Source organism: Haliotis cracherodii, unplaced genomic scaffold, assembly GCF_022045235.1.
Source record: "Haliotis cracherodii isolate W230 unplaced genomic scaffold, xgHalCrac1.p SCAF_1, whole genome shotgun sequence".
Lineage (NCBI taxonomy): Eukaryota > Metazoa > Mollusca > Gastropoda > Lepetellida > Haliotidae > Haliotis > Haliotis cracherodii.
In genome coordinates, this window is record NW_027266264.1 from 54383344 (window position 1) to 54407063 (window position 23720).

General features: G+C 42.6%; 1 protein-coding gene across 1 annotated transcript in view; it reads right to left on the reverse strand.

The window, feature by feature from the left end:
* Nucleotides 1–2522: 2522 nt before the first annotated feature.
* Nucleotides 2523–23720, reverse strand: part of LOC139465685 (fatty acid synthase-like) — a 34700-nt gene continuing 13502 nt past the window's right edge. The window contains exons 16-38 of the mRNA XM_071247469.1: nt 23000–23111; nt 22215–22385; nt 21744–21896; nt 20888–21002; nt 19793–20073; nt 18839–18976; nt 18618–18733; nt 17627–17753; nt 17050–17164; nt 16770–16957; nt 15803–16039; nt 15149–15301; nt 14017–14220; nt 12868–13082; nt 11399–11605; nt 10323–10687; nt 9618–9799; nt 7613–7718; nt 7286–7406; nt 7052–7144; nt 5381–5541; nt 3111–3304; nt 2523–2722 (exon numbers count right to left, since the gene is read on the reverse strand). Coding sequence (XP_071103570.1) covers nt 2523–2722; nt 3111–3304; nt 5381–5541; nt 7052–7144; nt 7286–7406; nt 7613–7718; nt 9618–9799; nt 10323–10687; nt 11399–11605; nt 12868–13082; nt 14017–14220; nt 15149–15301; nt 15803–16039; nt 16770–16957; nt 17050–17164; nt 17627–17753; nt 18618–18733; nt 18839–18976; nt 19793–20073; nt 20888–21002; nt 21744–21896; nt 22215–22385; nt 23000–23111 — 3954 coding nt within the window. The remainder of the gene's footprint in view (nt 2723–3110; nt 3305–5380; nt 5542–7051; nt 7145–7285; nt 7407–7612; nt 7719–9617; nt 9800–10322; nt 10688–11398; nt 11606–12867; nt 13083–14016; nt 14221–15148; nt 15302–15802; nt 16040–16769; nt 16958–17049; nt 17165–17626; nt 17754–18617; nt 18734–18838; nt 18977–19792; nt 20074–20887; nt 21003–21743; nt 21897–22214; nt 22386–22999; nt 23112–23720) is intronic.

Below are 23720 nucleotides of genomic sequence, written 5' to 3' on the forward strand. Positions count from 1 at the left end.
TTAATGCAAAGTTATGTTTTTTACCAAATCTGAAACAATTTCGGTTTGCAACAGATAAAAGACACCTCCGTCTCATGGAATGGAACAGCCGTCGCACAAAGTCCTGTGGGATATCTCTCCATATCTGCTGGAGCATGTTTCGAAGTTCCTGGAGTGTCTGTGGAACATGTGGTTGACGTCGAAGGCGCCGATCCATCTCATCCCCCATGTGCTCGATTGGTGAGAGATCAGGGGAGCGAGCCGGCCAGGGGATGACATTCACGTTGTTTTGTTGAAGACAATCCTGAACAGGTCGAGCAATATGAGGCCGGGCGTTGTCATGTTGAAAGGTAACACCTGGGCCATGACGACGCAAAAACGGTAGAACAACAGGGACGATGATCTCGTCGAGGTAGCGCTGTCCATTGAGATTTCCCTCTACCACTATTAAATGGGTGGTCTGTCTTCCCAACCCATACCATAACGCTGCCGCCCCCGAACCGATCTTCTTCCATGACACAATGATTGACGTAACTTTCACCTCGACGTCAGTACTCTTGAATCCGTCCATCGCTGTGGCTGAGGTGAAAACGAGGCTCTGTAGAGTCTGCACCACTGTAGACGTGCTTGACGGTGGTTTCCTGTCAAAATGGGACATCTGGCGGGACATCTGGCGGGTCTTCTGGCGACAACCCCTGCACATCTGAGGCGACGACGTACAGTTTGTGAATATATTCGTCGTGGCATTTCGTAATGTTGAATAACTGCGTAATTTTGTTGTTTTTCGGAGTGGTTGTTTTCAGCACGATGCTAAACAATGCACATTGAATCCCGTTAACGCACGTTTTTATGCCCATTCTTTGATAGTGAAATGCATGGGGTTTGCATTTAGGTAAACTTTTGCATGGAATGCATGCTTTTCTGCAGCAGTTGTGTTTTTGCGACTTGATTCCATACATATATTACAATACTGAAAACCAAACTTAACTTGTTTGAAAAATACACTAAAATATTAGTTTCACAGGAACTTTTGTTGTTTAGTATATTAAACGTTGGGATTCCAGGTTACCCAGTAACCTATGCTCATCGTAAGAGGCGACCACATGAGGTGGTCAGGTTCGGCGACATTATCGATCACTGGATTGTCTGGTCCAGACTCGATTATGTTTACAGGCCACAGGGGTGAAATATTGCTGTGTGGCGTTAAAAGCAAAAAACAAAAAAAAAACCCATCTGGAATCCAAAGAAGCAGTCCTAAAATAAGTGTCAACGGGAAGTGTACGTGTTCAACGATGGAGTAAGTATAATACACTGGAGAGAGAACAGCTTCTAGATTCTAGAACAATTACCGAGGAAAACAACATCAGTCGATAATGTCAGTACTGGATTTTCCGCTTTTTGTCGAGTGATTCAGTTACGTTTTTGTATCAGGCCCATGAGAGCAGGGTGATCCAGCCCCCACCCTCAACCAACACCTACGTATATACAGAGTATTTGCTGCAAAACCGAAATTAGAATGAACAGAATGTTATATGCATGTGTTTAGATAAAATATGTTTTTAGTTTCGTCTTTTGATTTGTCTCTAGTGTAGATTCTGAATCGGTGCCATTGATGACAATGGGGCTGCGCTCTACCTAGCAAACGAGTAGTTGAAAGCATACACACTACTCTACCCAATCACCATTGGACAACCGATCATTGGTCGGCTGTTATCAGCAATAGGAATTGGGAGCAGAGCGTGATCGTTACATTCGCTAGGGCATTTGTCAGTATTAAAGGGTATGTAAGGGTCGCGCAGAGGGGGATTCTACACTATTATCCAATGCATTGAAGACGCTTAGCGCTGTGTCGCATATGTAAAAAGTAGGTGTCATGCACGCTGATCTCATAATAATACTGAACTGTTCCAGACAATACTCGAAAAAATCAAAAACAAACCATTTTAGCCTCAAGTTTTACAAAACAAATAGAAATTCTTGGATGTCTTGCAAAAAAATGAGTTGAGAAAAAGAAACAAATGTTCGGCTATTCGTTCAGAGACAACGTGTCTGTTTTGAAGCAGTAACCGATAACATACCCCGTCTCTCCGTCCAGTATATGAAATAGCAGGCCTCTAAACACTTTGGTACTTCCAAAGGCATGTATGTATATAACATAAAATTGAAAAATCACGCAGGAATTAATTTTGTTGCTGTGGTTCATTTACATACTTCAGACATAAAGTAGAACATCTGATCTCCATTTTGCAGGGTATATTATTTTTATTCCCGTTATTAAATAACCAACACCGTTTAGATAGAAATCAACAATCAATATAGCAGTATCACAGATCATAATATACTCCTGTCGTTCGTGATCGCCGTGAAGGTACAGTTGCACATGTCACTGACTTTATTTCAAGTCCTATTCAACAGCTAGGATGACGACACTTGTCCCATCTTCATCCTGTCGCAGTGCACACTCTTGCCTCCAGATCGTTTCCAGCGAGCATCTCCAGGTATTACACAACAGCACTATCACTGGGCATCATCCGACAGGGCCATTACACTGCATCACCTGACAGGACATTGTGTATAAACTGAACAACTTCATCCACTTTATTAGCCTTGAGGAACGATTGGTGGTCACCATCCACAAACTTGACATTGACCTCTCCGGTGCAGAGTTGACCCAGTCCGTAATCTGCTGACATGGGTACACACAGGGCCGGGTCGGACTTCACTCTTAAGAGGTGAATATTGCCTGAAATGAAACAGACACAAACGTTTCTCTTAATATTACAAACTAGTTTCAAAATTTGCAGTGGAGGATGTTAATTCACCCCCACCCTAGCTACCGTTTGTGGCAGAAATCTCAAGTATTTCCCTAATACACTAAAATTGAGTAATTGTGAATTATTTTAATTATTTTATTCATTATCTACCCGAGACCGGTTAATATTCACCACACACAATGTGTTACTGCCTTACGTTTTACGTATACGCCGACATGAAATGAGAAATCCATCCAGGACAATGACCAGGAAATCTTGCAGATACTTCCGTAAATTGCCTGGCTTTGCGTGATGACTTTTTTCAACACGGTAACAAGTTGCCCAACAATTATTAAATTAAGCAGTAATTTAACAAACCAATAAATTTCTCCTGCGGTCTATACTTGTCTGCTATGAAGGTGCTGTTAATATATTCCTCCGCTTTTTTCTCCCTTGAGAGCCTTATCACTTCAGTGGCAGCGGAATGTAGTCCCATTTTTGTTTCTGGCTTTCTGCCCTTGTTCAATATTTGCTGTTTCAGAGACATCCATTTTGTCTTCTTGGGGCTTTCACTACAGATAAATATTGCATATATGAAAATCCAATATGTCAAGATGGCTAGCTGTACATAGGCACGCCGAACTTAGAATTATGACAGCAGTCTGGAAGTAATCAAGTCCACAGAATCCAGTGATTGACATGAGTATCGATCCACACAATAGGGATACGATGACATGCAATCAACATCGTCAACGAGCCTGACCACCCGGTCCAGTTGGTCGCCCCTACGACCGGCATAGGGTACTGTGAACCTATTTTAATCCGGTATCCCGACGTCTTTTACAACGTCCAGATAGACTGGAAATGAGCACCAGACTGTATACTCCGCAACTGTACATTTCGATACTATTTCGAGATAATAATCCATTATTTTGTCTTTATACACCATAAATCTAAACGAGGTGACTCTGTGGCAGTTGAGGTGGATACTCTAGCTTACGTTGCATGTGTGATTTAAGAAATTAACCCACTTCAGGAATAAACCATTAGCCAAGAATAAAAGGACAGGATATCGGTGTCATTAGCGCACCAAAGTTGGTATCAATTTCGTTTGTTGTTCAACGCCGCACTCGGAAAGTCGCCTTTTACGACAAGCATGCTTTGCTGAAGACCTATTCTAAACCGGATCTATACGGGTCTCGCGATAATTAATTGACAAAAATAGCTGCATGTGTGTTAATGCTTATGAACTGAAAACAAGCCATTCCGCCGATAAGGAATATTACTTACAGTAATGACAACTGTAAAGTGCGCTTTTCAAGAAATATCCATTTTGCTGGCGATAAACATCCTCATCGAGTTGAGATTTCCACACTGCACAATTCAAACCCAAATTTCTCAGAAACGACACTTTTTCTTGACTTTTAAATTTTGTTTGAAATGGAGACAGTTCTGGGAAGATTTGTCGTGACATATCAAACCCGGACTGAGTTCAAATTCTACAAACCCTTACTTCTCTTTTAGATCATTTTGAGGCTAAAAGAGCAACAGTTGAGTTGATGCTTTCACATTAAAAGCATGACATATCTTGACCGATTCATTCTTAAGGGACCAGATTTCCCGTTAAATGTTGCACCCGGTAATGTATAGTCACATATCCCGTTCAACAGCTGTATCACACAAGACGTCATTATTCATTTGGAATACGTCAAGTTTAAGTAAGAGACGACGAAAGAGTAAGCATATACTCCGAAACGTAATAAAGAAGTTGACGTCCATAAATTCTCTTCCTTATGTGTATCCCTTCTAAATGTCTTTCAAAGACGTCAAGTTCAGAGAACAAATTGCTGCGCCGAGGATGTTTACAAACAATTTCAAAATTAGACCACGGGGTTCTGAGGGTTCCAACTTATTTAAACCATACTGACATCCACAGACGCTAGGCATCCTACATGTTGAAACAACATAGCCAAGAACTCTGAGCTCAGCATGTGTGGGCAATAGGGTGAGCAATTAACGTAAACCATACTAGAATATATGAATACAAAAATTCGCGAAACAATTGGTAGACGTATTATGTTTGTCGAAAACATATCACTAAATGGTTTAGGCATTGTTTGTATTATATGTTTATGTGTTTAGTAGGCTTTAAAAAATGGGATGTGGACTGTCAAATCCCACTTGCAACACGTTTTTCATAAATTGTTCTTTCGTCAATGATAAGATGTTCCGTCATAGGCAATAAGCCATGGTTCAATCTTATGAAATTTATCGGAATTACTTGTTCGGGATCTATTCTTACACCAAATGCAGAGGGTATTCAAAGGCAAAGTTGTTTAACTGCATGGTCACGGTATAGCTAATTGAGTTGTCTGAAAAACATCGAAACATCATCCGTTTTATATTTTAGTTGAGCAAAGTATTTTATCTGTGTTTACTTTACAATGCCATAAGTCCAAACATGTCAGTAGAAGCAACAAAGACGCAAGTCAAGCAAACACTTTTGGAAACTTTCATACATTCCGTTACTTTATAATTAATTTACCACTATTAGACAAAAAGTAACCTTATGTTTGTCAACAATACAGCTACGTACGAATTCCTGCCAATTTAACGAGACATTGCAGATGTCCAAGACAAACTCTGACCTGAGGACGATGTTGCCCATGATGAAGTCCACTGCCAGTTTCACACGGGGGTAGCCGGAAGGTAGATTCATGAGGGCACCGGTGAGAAACTGACGCGTCTTGATGGGCCCGTACATCTCCACGAATGATATCAGTGCAACGATCTCCGTCGAATCATTAGACTTGCAATACAGAAATAAGTAGATTATAAAATTATCAAAAGCAGTATTGTCTGAAGACAGGCTGTATTTTATGAATAGGTAAGTATGAAAAAGAATAAATATATCTTGGGGGTTGGTATAAAAGATAATTCTAAATGTCTGTTGTGATTTTATTCAATGTTTGCTCAATTAACTGTACTGCAACTGAATCCTTATGATATTTGTTGTTTGGAAATTGCACAAAAAAATTGAATTGAGGCTTTCTAAGATAAAACTCACATACAGAGTATTACCTACCCAATCCAAGAATTATGCTTCGGAAACACCAAGGGAAACGTAACTTACAGTTTTGTCCAATGCAAAAGGCAAATATTGAATTCCGAAAATACCTTAAAAACGACACCACTTTAAAGAGAATAAACGCATTCAGTCTTGTATTGTTATATTGTACATTGTAATCAATAATCAATGTACAGAGTGAGTGAGTGAGTGAGTTGGGTTTAACGCCGCTTTTAACATTATTCCAGTTATATCACGGCGTGTCAGCTTAATGTGGGAGCAAAGCCCGAAGTGATGCAGGTCTCAGACGTTTACCACTTCGGTGAAACCCACGAGCACGGGTATGGTGCTGACAAACCTAGAAACATAATCGGGGTGAACAGGGATTCGAACCCACAATCATTGGTTTCTGGCGTGTCCAGGGGACGCAACTCTGCACAGCGAATCTGGGCCACCGGTGCCCCCTCAATGTACAGAGTGACTGGAGAGTAAAGATTAAACAGTCATCAATAATCCATCTTCATCACGGCGGCCTGTGACAACCGGTCTGGACCAGACAAACTACGGACATGAGCCACTGTCCAGACCATGGTCACAATGATATGTATTTCACTGAGATATCAGATCACAGAACCACCTGACAACCCGATTTAAAGTCTGTCAACCACCATCTTGGAGCCCGGTTTTTCGCAGTTATTTCCCATTAAATACACAATCACGCAACGAAAGTTGGTTATTATCTAATAATCATTTACCTAACTAGAAATGCCAGTTTTGTAATATTTAATGCCCAATTAAAAAAATGTCTTCATTGTAACGTGATTTTGTGACTGATGGCCTTGTAGCGGGGGTAAGAACACACGATTTCACGTCTCACAGCAATGACATAATGTGTTAAACATGCTTGCTGCATGACCTTATACAAGCCGAGGTCACCCTACACCTCTTGGTTATACCAACACTATCGGTGTAGGCCAGACATGTTTAGTAACATGGGGATGTGTTGTCAAAGGTGCTTGTGCCTCCCTTCTGCCTCCTTTGAGCAACCAACCTCCTCGGCGACCTTTGTGCGACTGTTTTAAACATGTTCAAAAATTCATGTCGTCCATGTCGATGTCTGAACCTGTTAACCACCTTGGAACGACCTAGGAAACCATTCTGCCTCATTTGAGCCTCAAACGACGACCTGGCAAATGTTATGATCGCCCACGGGAGGCACAAAGGTCGCCATCCTGTTTAAAGGCCCCATTACCTTCGTATCAGATCTGTCCAGTTGTTCGCGTCCTGTGGCTATGTGAGAGTGGACAAAGCCTGGTCCTCCATCCAGAATAATAAGAGATTCAACCTACAAACCACACAGGCAACTAAATCACAACGAAATTATCAATTAAAAAATCAATATCTGGAACAAAAGTCGAGAATAAATATGTAGTGTTATTATTTGAATAGACATACTGTTTTCATTTCTATCAAGTTCAGGTGCTACCTTTTTTTTGGATATCTGCAGCTGTCTGGCTATCTCAAAGGCAATCATACCACCATAGGAATACCCAGCAAGCCTGTATGGTCCCACGGAATCGTAGAGCTCGATAGCATTTCGGTAAAACCTACAACACAGATTGAAATACCAATTATTGAAAAAACAAAAACAAAAAGCTTTTGAAATGAAAAACGAAAGATAGTTTATGTAGCTACAGATACCGATTTCACAATTGTGGAATAAATGAAAATTTACACTTTTCTCCTCCCCAAAGTCAGGTTTTAGTAATGAAGCAAAATCAATTCTAAGACATTGAAAGGGATATCAACTCACCCAGCCATGTCTGTGACTGAAGATGTCGTCGTTGACGGTGTACGCTGTATACCATAGCAGGGCACGTTCAGTGCCTTCCCCAGTGACGTCAGAAGAACCAGAGTACCTAGTAGGTCATGTATGGGATACTTCATAAAAGACAAGTGATTGTCTTTTGTTTTACGGTGCAGCTATAGCAATATTCTAGCTGTATCGAGTCTGGACCCATGTTCTCGAGGCAAGGGTGTTAGCTGACTACAAAAGTCCAGTTTCCATCGTTGCCGAATTCATGCGCAGATGGTAGCGCCATCAGTGGCTATTACGAATTATTTCCCTTTTATGTCCCTCCATCAGATTCCATCTCTCATATCACCTACATTTGCTTCAAAGAAAATGTCAGCGCCCAGTCAAGACGATCTGATCGATAATCAAGATCTATATTGTAATAAAACAGGGTCTTATTTCGCAAAGTGCATCAAATCATTTGGTCTGGACCATATAGACCAGTGGTTGGTATTCTGGACAGCGCCCTACGCAGCCGGGGTACGATACCACGCAATCAACAAAGTTTGTAGTGCTAAGTGAGTGAGTGAGTGAGTTGGGTTTTACGCCGCTTTTAACAGTATTCCAGTCATATCGCGGCGTGTCTGCTTAATGTGGGAGGAAAGCCCGAAGTGATGCAGGTATCAGACGTTTACCAGTTCGATGAAACCCACGAGCACGTGTATGGTGCTGACAAACCTAGAAACATAATCGGGGCGAACCGGGATTCGAACCCACAATCATAGGATTCTGGCGTGCCAAGGGACGCAACTCTGCACAGCGAATCGCGGCGCCTTAGACGACTGGGCCACCCGTGCCCCCTGCTAGCCTAAAGAAATACAACACTGCAGTTCAATATGGACACCCCACTCAGACACAGTACACTGATATATGAATAGCCCCGATAATCAAATGTCTGGATTAATGAATCATGGCCACAGAGCAATTCTACGATGTATACATGAAGGTGTTCTCAGCAGTAAGCGCCTGGAAGGATGAGCTTGAGTGAGTGAGCGAGTGAGCGGACGAGTATGGTTTCACACCGCTTTTTTACAATATTCCAGCAATATCATGTCGGGGAACACCAGAAATGGGCTTCACACACAGTACCCCTGTGGGAAATCGAACCCGGGTCTTCGGTGTGACAAGCGAACGCCTTAACCACTTGACTGACCCACCGCCCCTAATGTTTTAATAAAACCACCAATTTCCCGCTCTCCGGACAGATGCTTAATCAACTAGACCACGGAGGTGGTCCAACCGATCAGGTCTTGATATAGGAAGCATAATGATTTGGACGAATATGGGATTTGAACCCTCAGGAGAGCATGGAATTATGAATACAACGGAATGCAGGAAGTACAATGTACCCCTGAAATGTTTCAAATCATGCATGAATACTTAAAGTACTCACGGAAATGAAAATAACCTGTTTTTTCGACCTCAGATCTTAAATAAATGCAGTTAATATACAAAATATGTAAATATTCAAACAACTAAATTAGTACTAATTGGGCCGTGGCACAAATACAGCGTATCAAATGATTTTATGCCTTTTTACACATGTGTATAAAGTGTGTATAGATGTGAATAAAACAGACTATTGTGAAACAGGGCATAACCAGGTGTAAGTAGATCAAGGTGAGCTATGACACCTTGACGACAGGTGAGAACAGGTGAATAATGCCTATAGTCTGTTTCTGCTATGTCAATTTGGACTTAGTTTTATTTTTGAATGTTGAAAGTGCCGACAAATTACCTCCTGTAAAGTACATTTTGTATTGTTCACTGAGATCAAACTAGCAAATCCAGACTAGTACTTTTCGAGTTGTTTTGGTATTTCGTATTTACAGGTATGTAACACTTTGTGTCGATTTTTAAATTGAGAAAAACAGGGTTTTTTTCATTTCCGTGAGTACTTTAGTCCCTGACATCAGTTCCATCGGTTCTGCAATGTACTACTGCAACTTATCGCAGCTCTTACCCGTGATGGGATGGACAATAAAGAGGGGTTTATCCTGGGAGACGCAATCGTTCAGCTTGAGGAGTGGAGGCGTGATCTTGTTGGGCGTCAGGAGCTTCTTCACACAGGGGGAATGGGGTGTCAATGGAGTCTTGGGCACGCCAACAAAGAGGAAATCCATTGTCTGGGGGGTCGTCGGCATTCTGTGCGATGTACATTAATATATTTAGGCATGGATTGGAACGGTCGGTTTTACAATATTTGAATCATTTCACGACTGGGGACAAGACTGAGTTTCAAACGTGAGGGTCATTCAACGCTTTCACAAAGCAACCAGCCTTCCAAACAATGAATTGGAAGAAAATTAGCATTAACACCTCAAAGATGTACAGTCAGTATCTAGTCAATGGGTTATTTGTCCCGATAAGGACTGAATATAAGAAAAATCTGATTAAAACAGTTTTACTTAATTATCGACGCACATGTCTATGAAGTAATACAATGGCATTGACGTACTAGTTTCAGGGTCACTAAACATGTTGCCGACAGTATCAGCAATGACCAACGTCATCGGGGTATGATATCAGCCAGGTCAAATATTGCTTCATTACCCTCCTAATTTGAGTCAGATTTTACAAGCTTGGATAATGGGAAATACTTTACCCCGGAATTGAAAGGTGTGTGAGATTCAGGAATCATTTATGCGTTATCCTAAACGAGTTGCACCTTAACAGGACATTCCTGGTTCTTTCATGTGCGGGGGATGCGAAGACCTTGTCCTCCATGTAACTCCCCTCCAACCTTATTCCGCTCAGCGGCAGATCAAGCGAGACCAGGGGTTCTCTGGGACAGACAGCACCGGGGGAGTCAACAGTGATCCTGATGATGGGGGTTGAGGCGGAGGTGTATTGGGACATGTCCACGGACATGACGATGTTGCGGCGTGTGTTGGGCGGAGCTAACAGCCCAGAGCAGGTGGCAGATAATGGGGTCATCAGTTTGGAGGTCTCCATGTGAGACGAGGTGCGGGCGGTGTTTAGATGGTCCTTGCTATCATTCAAGCAGGACGTATTCTGATTGATAGAGAACTCCTGAAATAACGCAAAATATGGTGTGACTGTGTGCTATCACACTATTAAGCATTTAAACATAACCGTGGGATATTGAATGAATTTCAAGTACTTTAAGGTTTAAATCAAGTCTAAATGTACGAATGTCTTTGCTCTGAACGCTTGTTTATCAAATACATTGGCTCCACTCACCCTGGAAATGGCCATTCTGGCGTATGTTAATGAGGAAATGTATTACAATAATCACGTTTCAGATATATATAAAGAAATCAACACCGCTACACAAGACCGACCGACTGGTTACCAACATGAAGTGTCAAATGTAAATAAGGTCACATAAGACGCATGTAGCCAGTTGTTTTGTGTTAAAAAAATTCAATTTTAATAACGTATTTCACAATACTGAATTGTCAAGACCTAGACACCTTGACCTTAATGATGTTGACTGTACACATGTAGGTTGTAGGCTTCAACAAATCAGTTAAGTGAGCAAGTGAGTATTGTTTAATGTCAGTCAGCAATATTTCAGCTATATCACGGGGTCTTGAAAACAGTCTGGACAAGTTAACCCAACAATGTACAGCGATGCGTGCACTAGGGGTACGGCCAATGGCACAAGGGACCAACTTTATTTGAATCCGGTATCCCAACGGTCGCTGCTGCTGAAAGCAAGGTTTACGGCCAAACCAACATCGTCAACAATGTTGCTGAAATATACGATGTCGGCGTCACCTGTGGTTTCATTGATAAGGTAAGTTGAAGTCGTTCAACCGAAGCTACGTCGTTCTCTGGGATGCCGTCCAAAACATCCCTCATCTTACATCCGGGGCCATCCAAAAGTGTGAACAACTTCTGTAAGCTGATTGGCTGAGAAAACTTCATCTGTTCCTCAACACAGTAGCGGAGACCGCGATGCTCCGGGTAACCGTCATCTGCTCTCTGACAAGAAAACAAAGACAAACAGAGCATTACTGTTTATTTCAGGGGTCCTCTAAATATTTAGTGTTGTGCGTAGATCCCAACATTGTTAGCTGCCATGGATATATAACATTTAAGTCATGAATACACAAATGCCTTATGGAAAGCGGTCAAATGTAACAAATGTTATATTTGGGATAACACTTGCTTGGTAAAGTACAAATTCAGTACTTTATGGGGTTGAGTCCCATCCAGTGAGGGACCTAAAGGCCAGCACACAAAGTCAGCGATCAAAACCACTCAGCCTCCGAGGCTTCCACAAACATGACAGTCCGACAACTGGTAGTTTAGATCACGTACTTTGTGTACCCCTCTCATAAATGTAAGAATTAGGACTTGAGTAATAGCTTAATTCTCAACCATAATCATCATAATTGTATTACTTTCAATCGGCTCAGTTGACATGTTGTTAAATATTACAGGAGGAATGTCTGGTATTGTTTAAATGTGCATTAAGGGTTCCGGAATAGTGATGCCGATGTTTTGTGATTGCCCTAAGAGACCCGTGAAGATTCCGGGGTAGAATAGGTCTTCAGCAACCCAATCTTGCCGTAAAGGGTGACTATGCTTGTCGTAAAATGCGACTAACGGGAACGGGTGGTCAGGCTCGCTGACTTGGTTGATGAATGTCATCGTATCCCAACTGCGTGGAACGATGCTCATGATTATCAATCACTGGATTGTCTGGTCCAGACTCGATTTTTACAGACCACCGTTATATAGCTGGAATATTGCTGAGTGCGGCGTTAAACAACCAACAAACAACCATTGCCCTTAGAACTAATAACAAGGAGACAGCACGGTGTCATGGCTGTCTTTCAGTTACAAAATGGTGTATTGGACGAGTATGGTTCCGACAGACAATTATTAGATGGAATTGTTACAGCAAGGTTCATGACAAATTTCTGGGGGTATAAAGCCAGTTTTCCTTGATATTATGACAATACAAATCATAAATATATCCCGATCCTAACTCAATTACTTCAATTTTTCTTCAGTTTGGTTAGCACGTATTTGCCTGTCCCTAATACATATCTTTAAAAAAGTAATAAAATATTATTTTTCTCTATAGCCTTTCATGATAAACAGTTCTATTTTCCAAAACCATTCCAGGCTTCAGGCCTGGGAAGCTCAATCTAAAATTCCATGACATACCCGTATGAACCTTGTTGTTCAATACCCTACGATGCATGATACAAACTCGATGACCTAAGTTCACTCACATCTCTGATTGATGAAGAGGTGATTCTCTCAAGGGCCGCCAAGATGTCATTGTCGCACATATCCTGCAGCTGAGCGAAGACGGTGGCAGGGCTGACACTCATCACAGTGATGTTGCGCAGGAAGGCGGACATACCTAGAGAATCCTTTTCGCTGGGCCTACCTGTTAGCACACAGCGTCCATGGTCGGCCACGAGATCCATTGCTGAATTCATGTCTGAAATGCATTGTGTTTGTTGTTTACTGCCGCAGCAATATTTCAGGTATATGACGACGGCCTGTCAATAATCGAGCCTGGAACAAACAATTCAGTCACCGATTTTGTGCGCAACATTCCACGCCGTTGTGTTACGATGACACGCAATCAACAAAATCACAGAGCGTGACCACTCGATCCATTTGTTTGGCGCCGTGGGAAAATTCTAACGCGGAATCCCAAACGGGGCACTAAAAAAGATGAGGTCAAATAGAGTTTATAATAGCTGTTGGTGCGTGCGTGCGTCTCTTGTCCGAACTAATGACGGTTTTTTTTGTGCTGTCAAACTGAGATACCATGCCGCAGTTTAACATGAATACTCCACTCAGACACAGTATACTGACTCCGAGCCGACCAGTGCTTGTCTCACCCCTTTATTCAGAACGCCAGACGGGGTAAAAAGTACCATATTTTAAGGTATTTGGTATGACACGGCCGGGGATAGAACCAAGGACCTTTCGCTCTCTGGGCGAACGCTCTACCACTAGACCACGGAGGCGGTCCTTAATTAGAGATGCAAAAAATAACAACGACGAAGATACATCACTGAATTAAGAGCAACCAAACCAGTGGCTGACAGCATGAACCACTACCCACAGTCGGGGCATGTCAACACACAATCAGGTCAAACTGGATGCTTGATCTTACAGTCATGGCATACTGAGGCTCAACCTACGTTATCTGTGCTGGACAAAATTATATAACCTTTCGAATAAATCCAGTACATGTACATGTATATGGATTTCATGATGAATGTGCGTTATGGATAATGCGGCCGTGCTAAATATCCTGTTGATTAATGTCAACTATCAACTGACAGTGGTCAATGGTTGGTAAACAGACGAATTACATAATACATGTGTGTTTAGGAAATAAATATGTTGACCTAACTTACCGGACCCGTCGGTCTTAAAGCATACGTCCACGCCTCTTCCCTTTGTCAGCTGCTTCAGCTGAAGTCCGAGACTCCGCGGATGTAGAATGTTAACCTGAGGGAAGGCGTTCCGTAGCATGAGGCTCATCTCAGGATCCCAGGTGCAGGTGAACACGTCACTGCCTTGTATCGTCAGCATGGCGATGATGTACACTGACACGGTGTCTGTTAACATTTGACAGCAACATCGGTCAGTGCTCGTGCGTTTACGCAGAAATGTTTTGCAGTTATATTACGGTGTATTCGCTTAATGTTGTTTGAAAGACCAGAGTGACAGGTCGTAGAAGTTTATCCTTTGACATAACTCATGAACAGGGGTGCTGTGGCGTTTTTTGTTTTTCAAGCTACATCATTATCTAGTCTCGATCAGACACCAATGATTAATATAGTTTTTTGTTGTCTAACGCAACACTCGGCAATATTCCAGCTACATGACAGCGGTCTGTAAATAATCGTGCCTGGACCAGACAAGTGCAAGCATCGATCAACGCAACTGGGACACGATGACATGCATAAACAACCCGATCCCGGTCCCGGTGCCTGACCACCCGATCCCGTTAGTGGCCTCTTACGACACACATCGGCTGCTGAAGACCTATTCTACGCCGAATCTTCACAGGTCGCCTATTAACCTAATTCCGTTGGAAAGTCTCGCTGACTTGGTTGATGCATGTCATCGTATCTCAATTGCGTAGATCGATGCTCATGCCATTCTTTGACATCAGAAATGGAAGATAACACGCAATCAAACACACCACCGAGCCTTACCACCCGATCCACTTAGTCCTCAAGCAAAAGTAACCGAAGATCTATTCTAACCCGGAATCCCCACCTGTGCTTGCTGCCAGTCCAAAGATCATGATAATCAAAATGAATCTGGAATTCGAACAAACGAACAGTGGATCCGGGCACAGCTAAGGGGCTTGACTCTTCAAAGCTTGTCAAATAATGGGCGATAATTAAATTAAAAGCGTAAAACTGTATTCATATAATTGTCCCCAAAAGGTTTTGAAACAGAATACCGTTTCTGGGATAATAAGTTATATCAAGTACATATTTCAGTATTATGTATATATGGACACAACACAATTACCAAGAGGAGGCAGAAGAACTGCGGTCTGTTCTGGCTTGACACTGGCGACATCTTTCAGTGTGTGTGATGCGAGGATGAAGGGGACCACGGCATCAAGGTCCTCCGCCTTCCAGTTGCCAGGCACGCTGTAACTCTTGTGCTTCACGCCGGCGTCTACAAGGGTGTTGGAGGCCAACGTTATAGAATAGTTGTGCCAACACCAATCGTTCAGGTACAATATCCATAGTTCTACGACTATAGAAAGGTGTTTGATCTCCTGTTCAGGAGGCTTTGAAACGTTTTACGGTAGACATTTCCAAATTTGACCCAGCAGTGACCAAAATACCGTCAGATGCAGTTTCCTATTGTGACTTGTACCATATGTTCCCTTTATATGTTCAGTTAAACAGTTGACTGGTCTTTGAATGTGTTAGTGCCACTGACACGAACATGTCACATGCTGTTTGAATGAACCAAGTTCGGAATTTATCAAATAACGTATTCAATTAATAATCACGATGGTCAGTAATACGAGTGTGATGGTGATAGTTCAGAATTTGACAATTTCTGTGGATATGTGTTTAAACCATCAATATCAGGGCCGGAGACACCAGAAATGGACCAATGCGTGAAGAGCGCACGTTTATATCCAATAGGCTATCTCGCCGCTCTTACTTGTAATGGACACAAGTCCGATCTGATCGGAAGTCTCGTCCTCCGTGTGGCCCATGTAGAGGAGGAGTTTGTCCTCACTGCTGACGTTGCTGGGTAGGCTGTAGAGCAACACACTGTCGACCACGGAGGTGGAACTAGCGTCACCAAGGTTGAGGTTCTGGAGAAGAATAGACTGGTCTAGACCCCTCTTGATAGTTGGCTGGAACTGGAGTATCACTCCACCCGCCTTGCAAATACCTAAACGAATCATAAATAATGATAAATAATGATAGCCGGATACATGCAATGGTTTCCCCCTATTAACGTTATCCAACGAAAGATACAGAGTAATTCTATAACATTCAGTCGACGAATAAAGATTAATTGTGGTTCCTGGTGATAACAAATCTAAATGTTATACTTAGCAATATTTTAATGGTAAACAGGAAAATATTGTGTCAGTTTAGATAAAGGCCGCTTTGAAGAGTATTTTATTTCAGTTATATCAGTGAGTGCCAGTTTGATGTGAGAGAAAAGCGCAAGTGATAAGTCTGAGACGGTCACTTTGCTAAAACCCATGAACACGGGTATAGTGACTATAAAACCTTGAAAAATTCAGGGCGAATCTGAAATTCGAACCCTTGATCAGAGGATACTGGCAAGCCGAAGGGACGCAACCCTGCACCGCGAAATGCGGCGCGATCGACTTTAGGGAATGCGAATTGCTGTCCAAACGGGTCACCCGTACCCTGAAGTTACTGAAAATATTAACCCACGAAAGATCAAGTTTACATGCTTCCCTTGATCATGAGTACCTTTAATGTCTTAGTTAATTTCGTTTTACATGTCGGAACTTAACCTGCATCCATCACATAAATACCCCCATGAGCTGCACTCCTTAACTAGGCATGGTTCCGCAAAACATTTACTGCACTGCAATGGGCAGTTGGGCACCGTCACGTCAATGATTCCTCTAACGCTGCTCTACCTGTATTTTCCTCCATCATGACAAGGACGCTAGCGCAGTCGTGTGTGATCTTTATGTGTTTCTGGGGGTCGAGCATCACTTTGATTAGGAGATCGGGTGTGTGGGGATTAACAAACTCCAGCACAGCGTTGATGAACTCCAGCCAGCTGTCCTCCCACACAACCTCCTCCGTCTCCACCTCATGCTCGCTGGAAACAAGCAACACATGGGTAACCGTACATGTATGTCGTGCGTTTATGTTGCCAGATCTTATGTTATCACATCCGATGTATTATCTTACCAATCGTCCTGTGTTTTAGCTACATTTTCATTTTGATCAACGTCGTAGCCAGGAACTAGAGGAAGGTCAACGTCGCTACCTGGACGTTGAAACTTTCCTGTCATAACAACGCCGCCTGAAATGAAACATAAATCGAGTGTAGATGTGTTTTTTTTCCAGAAAAGAAGTATCAACAGTTCTAATATTCTTCATCTCACTTAGACCATTAGACAGTTTCATTTATTAGCAGCAAGTCGGAGAGCGATTCTAAAACGCCTCTTGTGAATAAAGTATGACATCAAAGGGTAACTCGTCTCGGGCAAAGTGACAGTCAATAAATTTGATTCAAGTCAACTCAGAAGTCAAATCAGTACGCTACCCAATTCAAACTTAATGATGACAGCCTATGCCTACATGTATCACAATTACACAGACAAAGTGTTTCAGATTAACACTTGGGACAAGTTACAGCATCTTCAAAAAGACACACGGGTGAGATTCTCTATTGTTACACTCTCTACATTGCCGATACATATGCGTCTATATATTCAGCTACATCATACTGTAACAGAGGGGACCTCTCCTCAGTCGTCCCTACCTTCAGCCTGTATGGAGAAAGCCATCTTGGCCTGGTGCACGTGTATGAGCGCTCCGTGTAGACACTCCTGCATCATCAACTCTGGGGTTGTCACCAAGCTATGGAGCACTGTAGACTGCAGGCTGTCCTGAACACACAGTAGTTAGTGGTGACAGCTTTGTACATTCACATGTCGTTCACTCAGTATTCATATTTGTATCTCAGTCGTTTCACAGGGTCCCAAACGGAAAACTTTACATTAATATGAAACATTATAAGTTGTCCACCGGTCTCGAGGGATACATGGGTCGATGTACCGTCAATGTTCACTAAAGTACCCCGAGCCTGAGCCTGAGCCTGAGCCTGAGCCCGAGCGTCTTACATCTTTAATTCGAGATACGAGGCGCGTTCAACAAGTTTTCAACTTCAATATCAGAGCAAGTCGCAAAATATCTTTTGCACTTTTACGTTTCAATATAATCTAATCTCCATTCACCTCAATACACTTATTCCATTTGTCCTTGAGGCTTTTAATACCACTTTTATAGAAATCCGCAGATTGGCCCTCTAACCACGCCTCTGTGGCCTCCTGGAAGCGTCTTCCACGAGGGGCACATTTCATTTGCCGGAACCGGAAATAGTCACTGGGGGCTAAGTCTGGGTTCGAACAGTTAAATCATCCACCCTACAGCCCAGACTTAGCCCTTACTTAGAGTACTTACTCTTTAAGGGTATAGCATATATTTTTTTACTTAAGGAAAGCATGCGTCGAACACCAGTTAATGGAACTATTTAGTTGGCCTTACAAATATCTGTCAGCTGCTAAAGTCAAACATGTCTTCTCCAACAAACTATATGAGATGATGATCTACTTGAACCATCAGTTATAAAATTAAGACAATGCAGTCACTGTTTTTTGTTTATGGTCGCATTCGGAAATATTCCCTGAGAAACTAGTGATTGATATCATGAGCAACGTGATGACAAGTGGGAAAATGAAGAAATCTCTTACTTTAGAGCCACACACTGCTGCCCACGCATGAACAATCAGAAGAGCCAGGGGGTCGTACACACTTCGTTCAAGGTCCGCCTCAGGGAGTCGGTACACATCCTTCTGTCGATTCTTCACTGTAAGCAATGGCTTAGATTTGTTTAGCTGTATTCACATTGAAAACAATAATTATATACATATCACACAGTTCACATTAACCCGAAAGAATCACTAACAGTTACCTCGGTCAGAGAACTGGCACCAGTCTGGCAGAGGCCGATTTATGCTATGGTCCCAGGTAACCAAGGGGCTCAGTGGTGGGGTCGAACAGTCCAGAGGGGATGAGGGGGGATACAGGTGACCAACATGTATTGTGTTACCTGCAATAGATAACAAATCGATACATAATATCATAATTGGTAAGTTTAAATAATCAATGTTACTTAAGCCAGAAATCAGTATTAGCGCAGGTTTATCACGCCTGCCTTTAAAGACAGGGCTAGGCTGCCAAAGTTGAGATCATGAGAAACTCTCCAGTATACGATGGCAGTCAGGTGAAACGTTGTGATCATCCGATCCTAGTTAGTGCGTTTGTGTGTTGTTTAACGATGCACTCAGCAATATGTCGGCTATATGACGGCGGTCTGTAGATAATAGAGCAGACAATCCAGAGATTGACATCATGAGCATCGTTGTACGCTAATGGGATACGATGACATGCATCAACCAAGTCAGCGAGCCTGACCACCCAAACCCATTAGTCGCCTCATACGGTAAAATGGGTTGCTGAAAACCTATTCTAACACGGATCTTCATGGTTAGGTTGGTTGGTTGGTTGGTTGGTTGTTTGACAGCGCACTCAGCAATATTCCAGCTATATGACGGCGGTCTGTAAATAATCGAGTCTGGACCAGACAATACAGTGATTAATATCATGATCATCTATCCACGCAATTAGGATCGCCTCTTACAAGCATAGTCGCCTCTTACAAGCATAGTCGCCTTTTACGGCAAGCATGGTTCACGGTTAGTCAGAATTTTAGTACTAGAGACTTTTTGTACTGTGCTCAAAACTCCTAATCTGTGCAATGCTGCACACATTATGGAACTTTTCATTGCATTAGAATATCCTCATTATGTTTCTGATCGATAGACCATGACATGCATATGATTCTAATCCCTGACCAAGCGCCTACCCAATTCGTGTAGTTCTCCGAGAGTTTGAAGCACAGATTGTGTCTTTGGATGACAGTGGATCTCTGTCTGACCAGAGCGACTACAGTTCACTTCAGTCTGAGTACAGTTCTTCGCCATACACAGGGACAGAAGCCTTGCTTCCTTTGGAAGACCACCGACACATTGGTGCTGATTAACGGCTCGCTGAAGAAGGGAGGAGAAGTACGAAGCACCAACCGCCTGTCTTGCGCCACTGTGACTGTTACTATCTGGGTGTGAGCAGCTCCGGAACATAGGGGTCCTGTATTGGGATTAGTTCAGTGAGTAGATAAGCGAAGACGCCTCTTGCAATAGCATTTCAGTTATTTAGGTGGTGAGGTGAAATGGGGCTTAAAGTCGCGTCCACGATTATTGCACTTATATAGCGACGTGCATGCACGTACGTGTGTACGTGTGTGTGCGTGCGTGCGTGCGTGCGGCTGCTTGCACTAGTCCGGACTGATGCCGAGTTATAGTGCTAGCTCAATGAGATACGATGCCGCAGTTTAACATGAATATCCAACTCAGACACAGTATACTGACTCCGAGCCAACCAGTCCTTGTTTTATCCCCTTAATGCCGAGCGCTGACAGGGTAACAAGTACAATCTTTTAACGTCTTTTGGTATGAGGCGGTCGGGGATCGAACCCCGGACCTTCCGTTTCAGTTATTTAACGGCGTGTCAGCATGAGTATTTTGGTACAGTACCACAATCCCATAGGAATCTAGATTCGAACGTACAACCAGCTGATGGAGACAGGAGGGGGACACTACTCTGCACATCATATATCTGCTGTCAGAGATCACTGAACCAACCATATCAGCAATATTTCAAATGTCGTTCTATAAACAAACTGAGTCGGGGCCAGACAAACCAGTGACTAATAGCAGGCTACGTTGATAGACATGCATCCTACTGCGGTAACCGATACGACAAACGTGTGATGGGGACCATTCTGTGCCGTAAACTACATCATAGAAAACATATCTCTACTTGTGTTTAAAGAAGATACTTGTAACATACAAACTAAATTCCACCTGCCTATACATTGTATTGAAATATGAGAATACAATACCTCTTCTTTGGTGATGGAATGATTGATCTTAATTTCTTCTCTAGGATGCTACTGATTTGCTCTGGTAATCGTGTATAGAGCGTAGCGTCTTCTGTCAGCTCAGAATATACTCCGCCTGCCATAGAAACATGTTAAGCTATCAAAAATGTACGACCTGATTGTTGTTTAACGCCACACTCGGCAATATTCAAGCTATATGACTGGGTGATCTGTAAATATTCAGTACCAGACAATGAAGTTGTTGATATGAGCAACGATTCACGCCCTAAAAACTAATATACATTAAAACGAGTTATTAAGTTTAAGGACATACGGAACAATGAATGGAACCATGTAGAGCTGGTGGTCGTATTTACAAATTGCCTTACTAAAGGCAGTTACAGGGCAGATTACATCCATGATGAAAAAAGTCAGGTCTGGTAGAGACCGCGAAGGTCACAACAGTTTGTTTGTTTGTTTGTTGTTTAATGCCGCAATCAGCAATATTCCAGCTATATGACGGCGGTCTGTAAATAATCGAATCTGTAACAGACAATCCAGTGATTAATATCATGAGCATAGATCCACGCAATTGGGATACGATGACATGCATCAACCAAGTCACCGAGCTTGACCACCCGATCCCGTTTGAAGCCTCTTACAAGCATAGTCTTTTACAGGAAACATGGGTTGCTGAAGACATATTCTAACCCGGTATCTTCACGGGTAGAACACAATAGGTCGTATTAATACGTTAATGTTTATTATGAATACCAATTTGCTAATCAACGCACGAGTGACAAAAATTGACAAAAATGTGCCTAGTCAGCAACATATTTCCCCTTTATGTTTTGGTTTATGTTTTGACGGTATTCACCTGCTTGCTCAACCTGTCTGAGGATGTAGTTTCTATCCCGTGTTGGAAGAGCTGCCAGCATTACCGTATTGTTCATGTAGGCCAGGATATTGGTCTTTGGACCCAGTTTGTGCACGAAGTCCGAGTGCAGGCTGATGGAGTAGACAGGGTTACCTGCAACATTAGCAATGTAGCAGTTGTGTAGTCTATCTTCGTGTAGAATTCTAATGCTGTCGGTTGTAGTCATCAAATCGCCACTAGCAGAATCCGACTGTAGCTTCAGCGCATGAGTGAGGCAAAATATGTGGGTCAAGTCCAAACGGACGATTGGTGAACAACTTTAGCGACACTCACAAGCACAGGTAAAGAGTTTGCTGACACGCCAAGAATTATCAATAAAGTAAATCCGGGCTTCGCCAAAGCCGACAAAGCATCTGCTAAGGGGCGAAACACAAATGCAATATAAGTAAGTGTATTCAGATACTTTCATACCTGTCCCTTGGGACAAAAGCGAGTCTAGAGTCTCCCCAACTGCCAACGCCACCTGAAGACACTGTTTATGACCGAGGCAAGCGTCAAGATAGGCGACTGTGATCTCGGACAGTCCTGATCCAATGTAGCCATCTGGTCGTATACCTGAGGCTTTGAGAACCTCCACCAAACCTACAGAAACAACAGCTAGGCATCACTGATACATATGAAACAGAACACTCACCTTTGATTGCCGTATGCCGATCAATCAATGAAAATATAAAAGGTAGTAATACACCTGGTATCATCACTATTTGACAGTGATTCATAAACACATGCCCACGATACAGTCAGCATCGACTGTTTTTGGCAGATACTTCTTATGAATATGGAAAGGCTTGTCGCTTTTACGACGATATATATTTCAGTATATGTGTCAAAATGTATAAGTATGAAAACACAAATTAAATGTTTTTACGGTTTCGTTTGTTATCAATAGTAAAAGCAACAATCATGTCATAAGAATAATATCATGTACTTCGGGACACTGCACTCAGCAATATTCCATCTATATGACGGCGGTCAGTAAATAATCGAGTCTGCACCAAACAATCCAGTGATAGACACTATGAGCATTGGTTGACGCATTTGTGATACGATGACATGTATTAACCTAGTCAGCAAGCCTGACCACCCGATCGCGTTACCAGCGTCCTACGGCACGGGTTACTGAAGACCAATTGTAACCCGGAGTACGGGGGAAAACAATCATGGTAAGTATAGCAAGTGTATGTAATGCAGGTTACCGATGTTAACAGCTGTCAGACAAACAAGACCGACTTTGTTGGCTGGTTTAAATGCTGCTCCCTTTTCCAAGCTCTCCGTGACAGATAATTCAATTTCCATACTGCGAAGAATCTAGTAACGATAAAAATAAGAGTTATGACATCGGTTACATTAGTCACATAGGCATGCCTACCATTCTGTCAACGTTTTTGATGATATAAGTGACGTGTCTACGTTAAATTATCTGTATCTTTGTCACAAGTGAGTACGGTTTTACGCCGCTTTTAGCAACATCACGGCGGGGGACATCAGAAATGGGCTTCACACATTGTACCCATGTGGGGAATCGAACCCGGGTCTTCGACGTGACGAGCGAACGCTTTAACCACTAGACTACCCAACGGTCCCTTCCTGAAGATAACAATCTAGTTGATGGTGGCGCATGTGCACATGTACGATACTCTTTTGGTTATTTAAAGGGTGAATCTTCAGGGTGGTTCCTGAGTGCAGTTAGGGTATTTCACGCCTTTTAGCAATGTTTATTCAGTCGTAGGACGCATGCCCCATGTACGAATTATAGAATAAACGTAGTCTTAAGCAGTATTGGAGCAACGACACCAAATGTGTCCTTCACATACGTATGTGTAAGCTTATGGTTGACGCCGCTTTCACAAATACCCGAGCTATATGATGGCGGCCTGTATATAATCGAGTCCAGACCATACAATCCAGTAATCGATA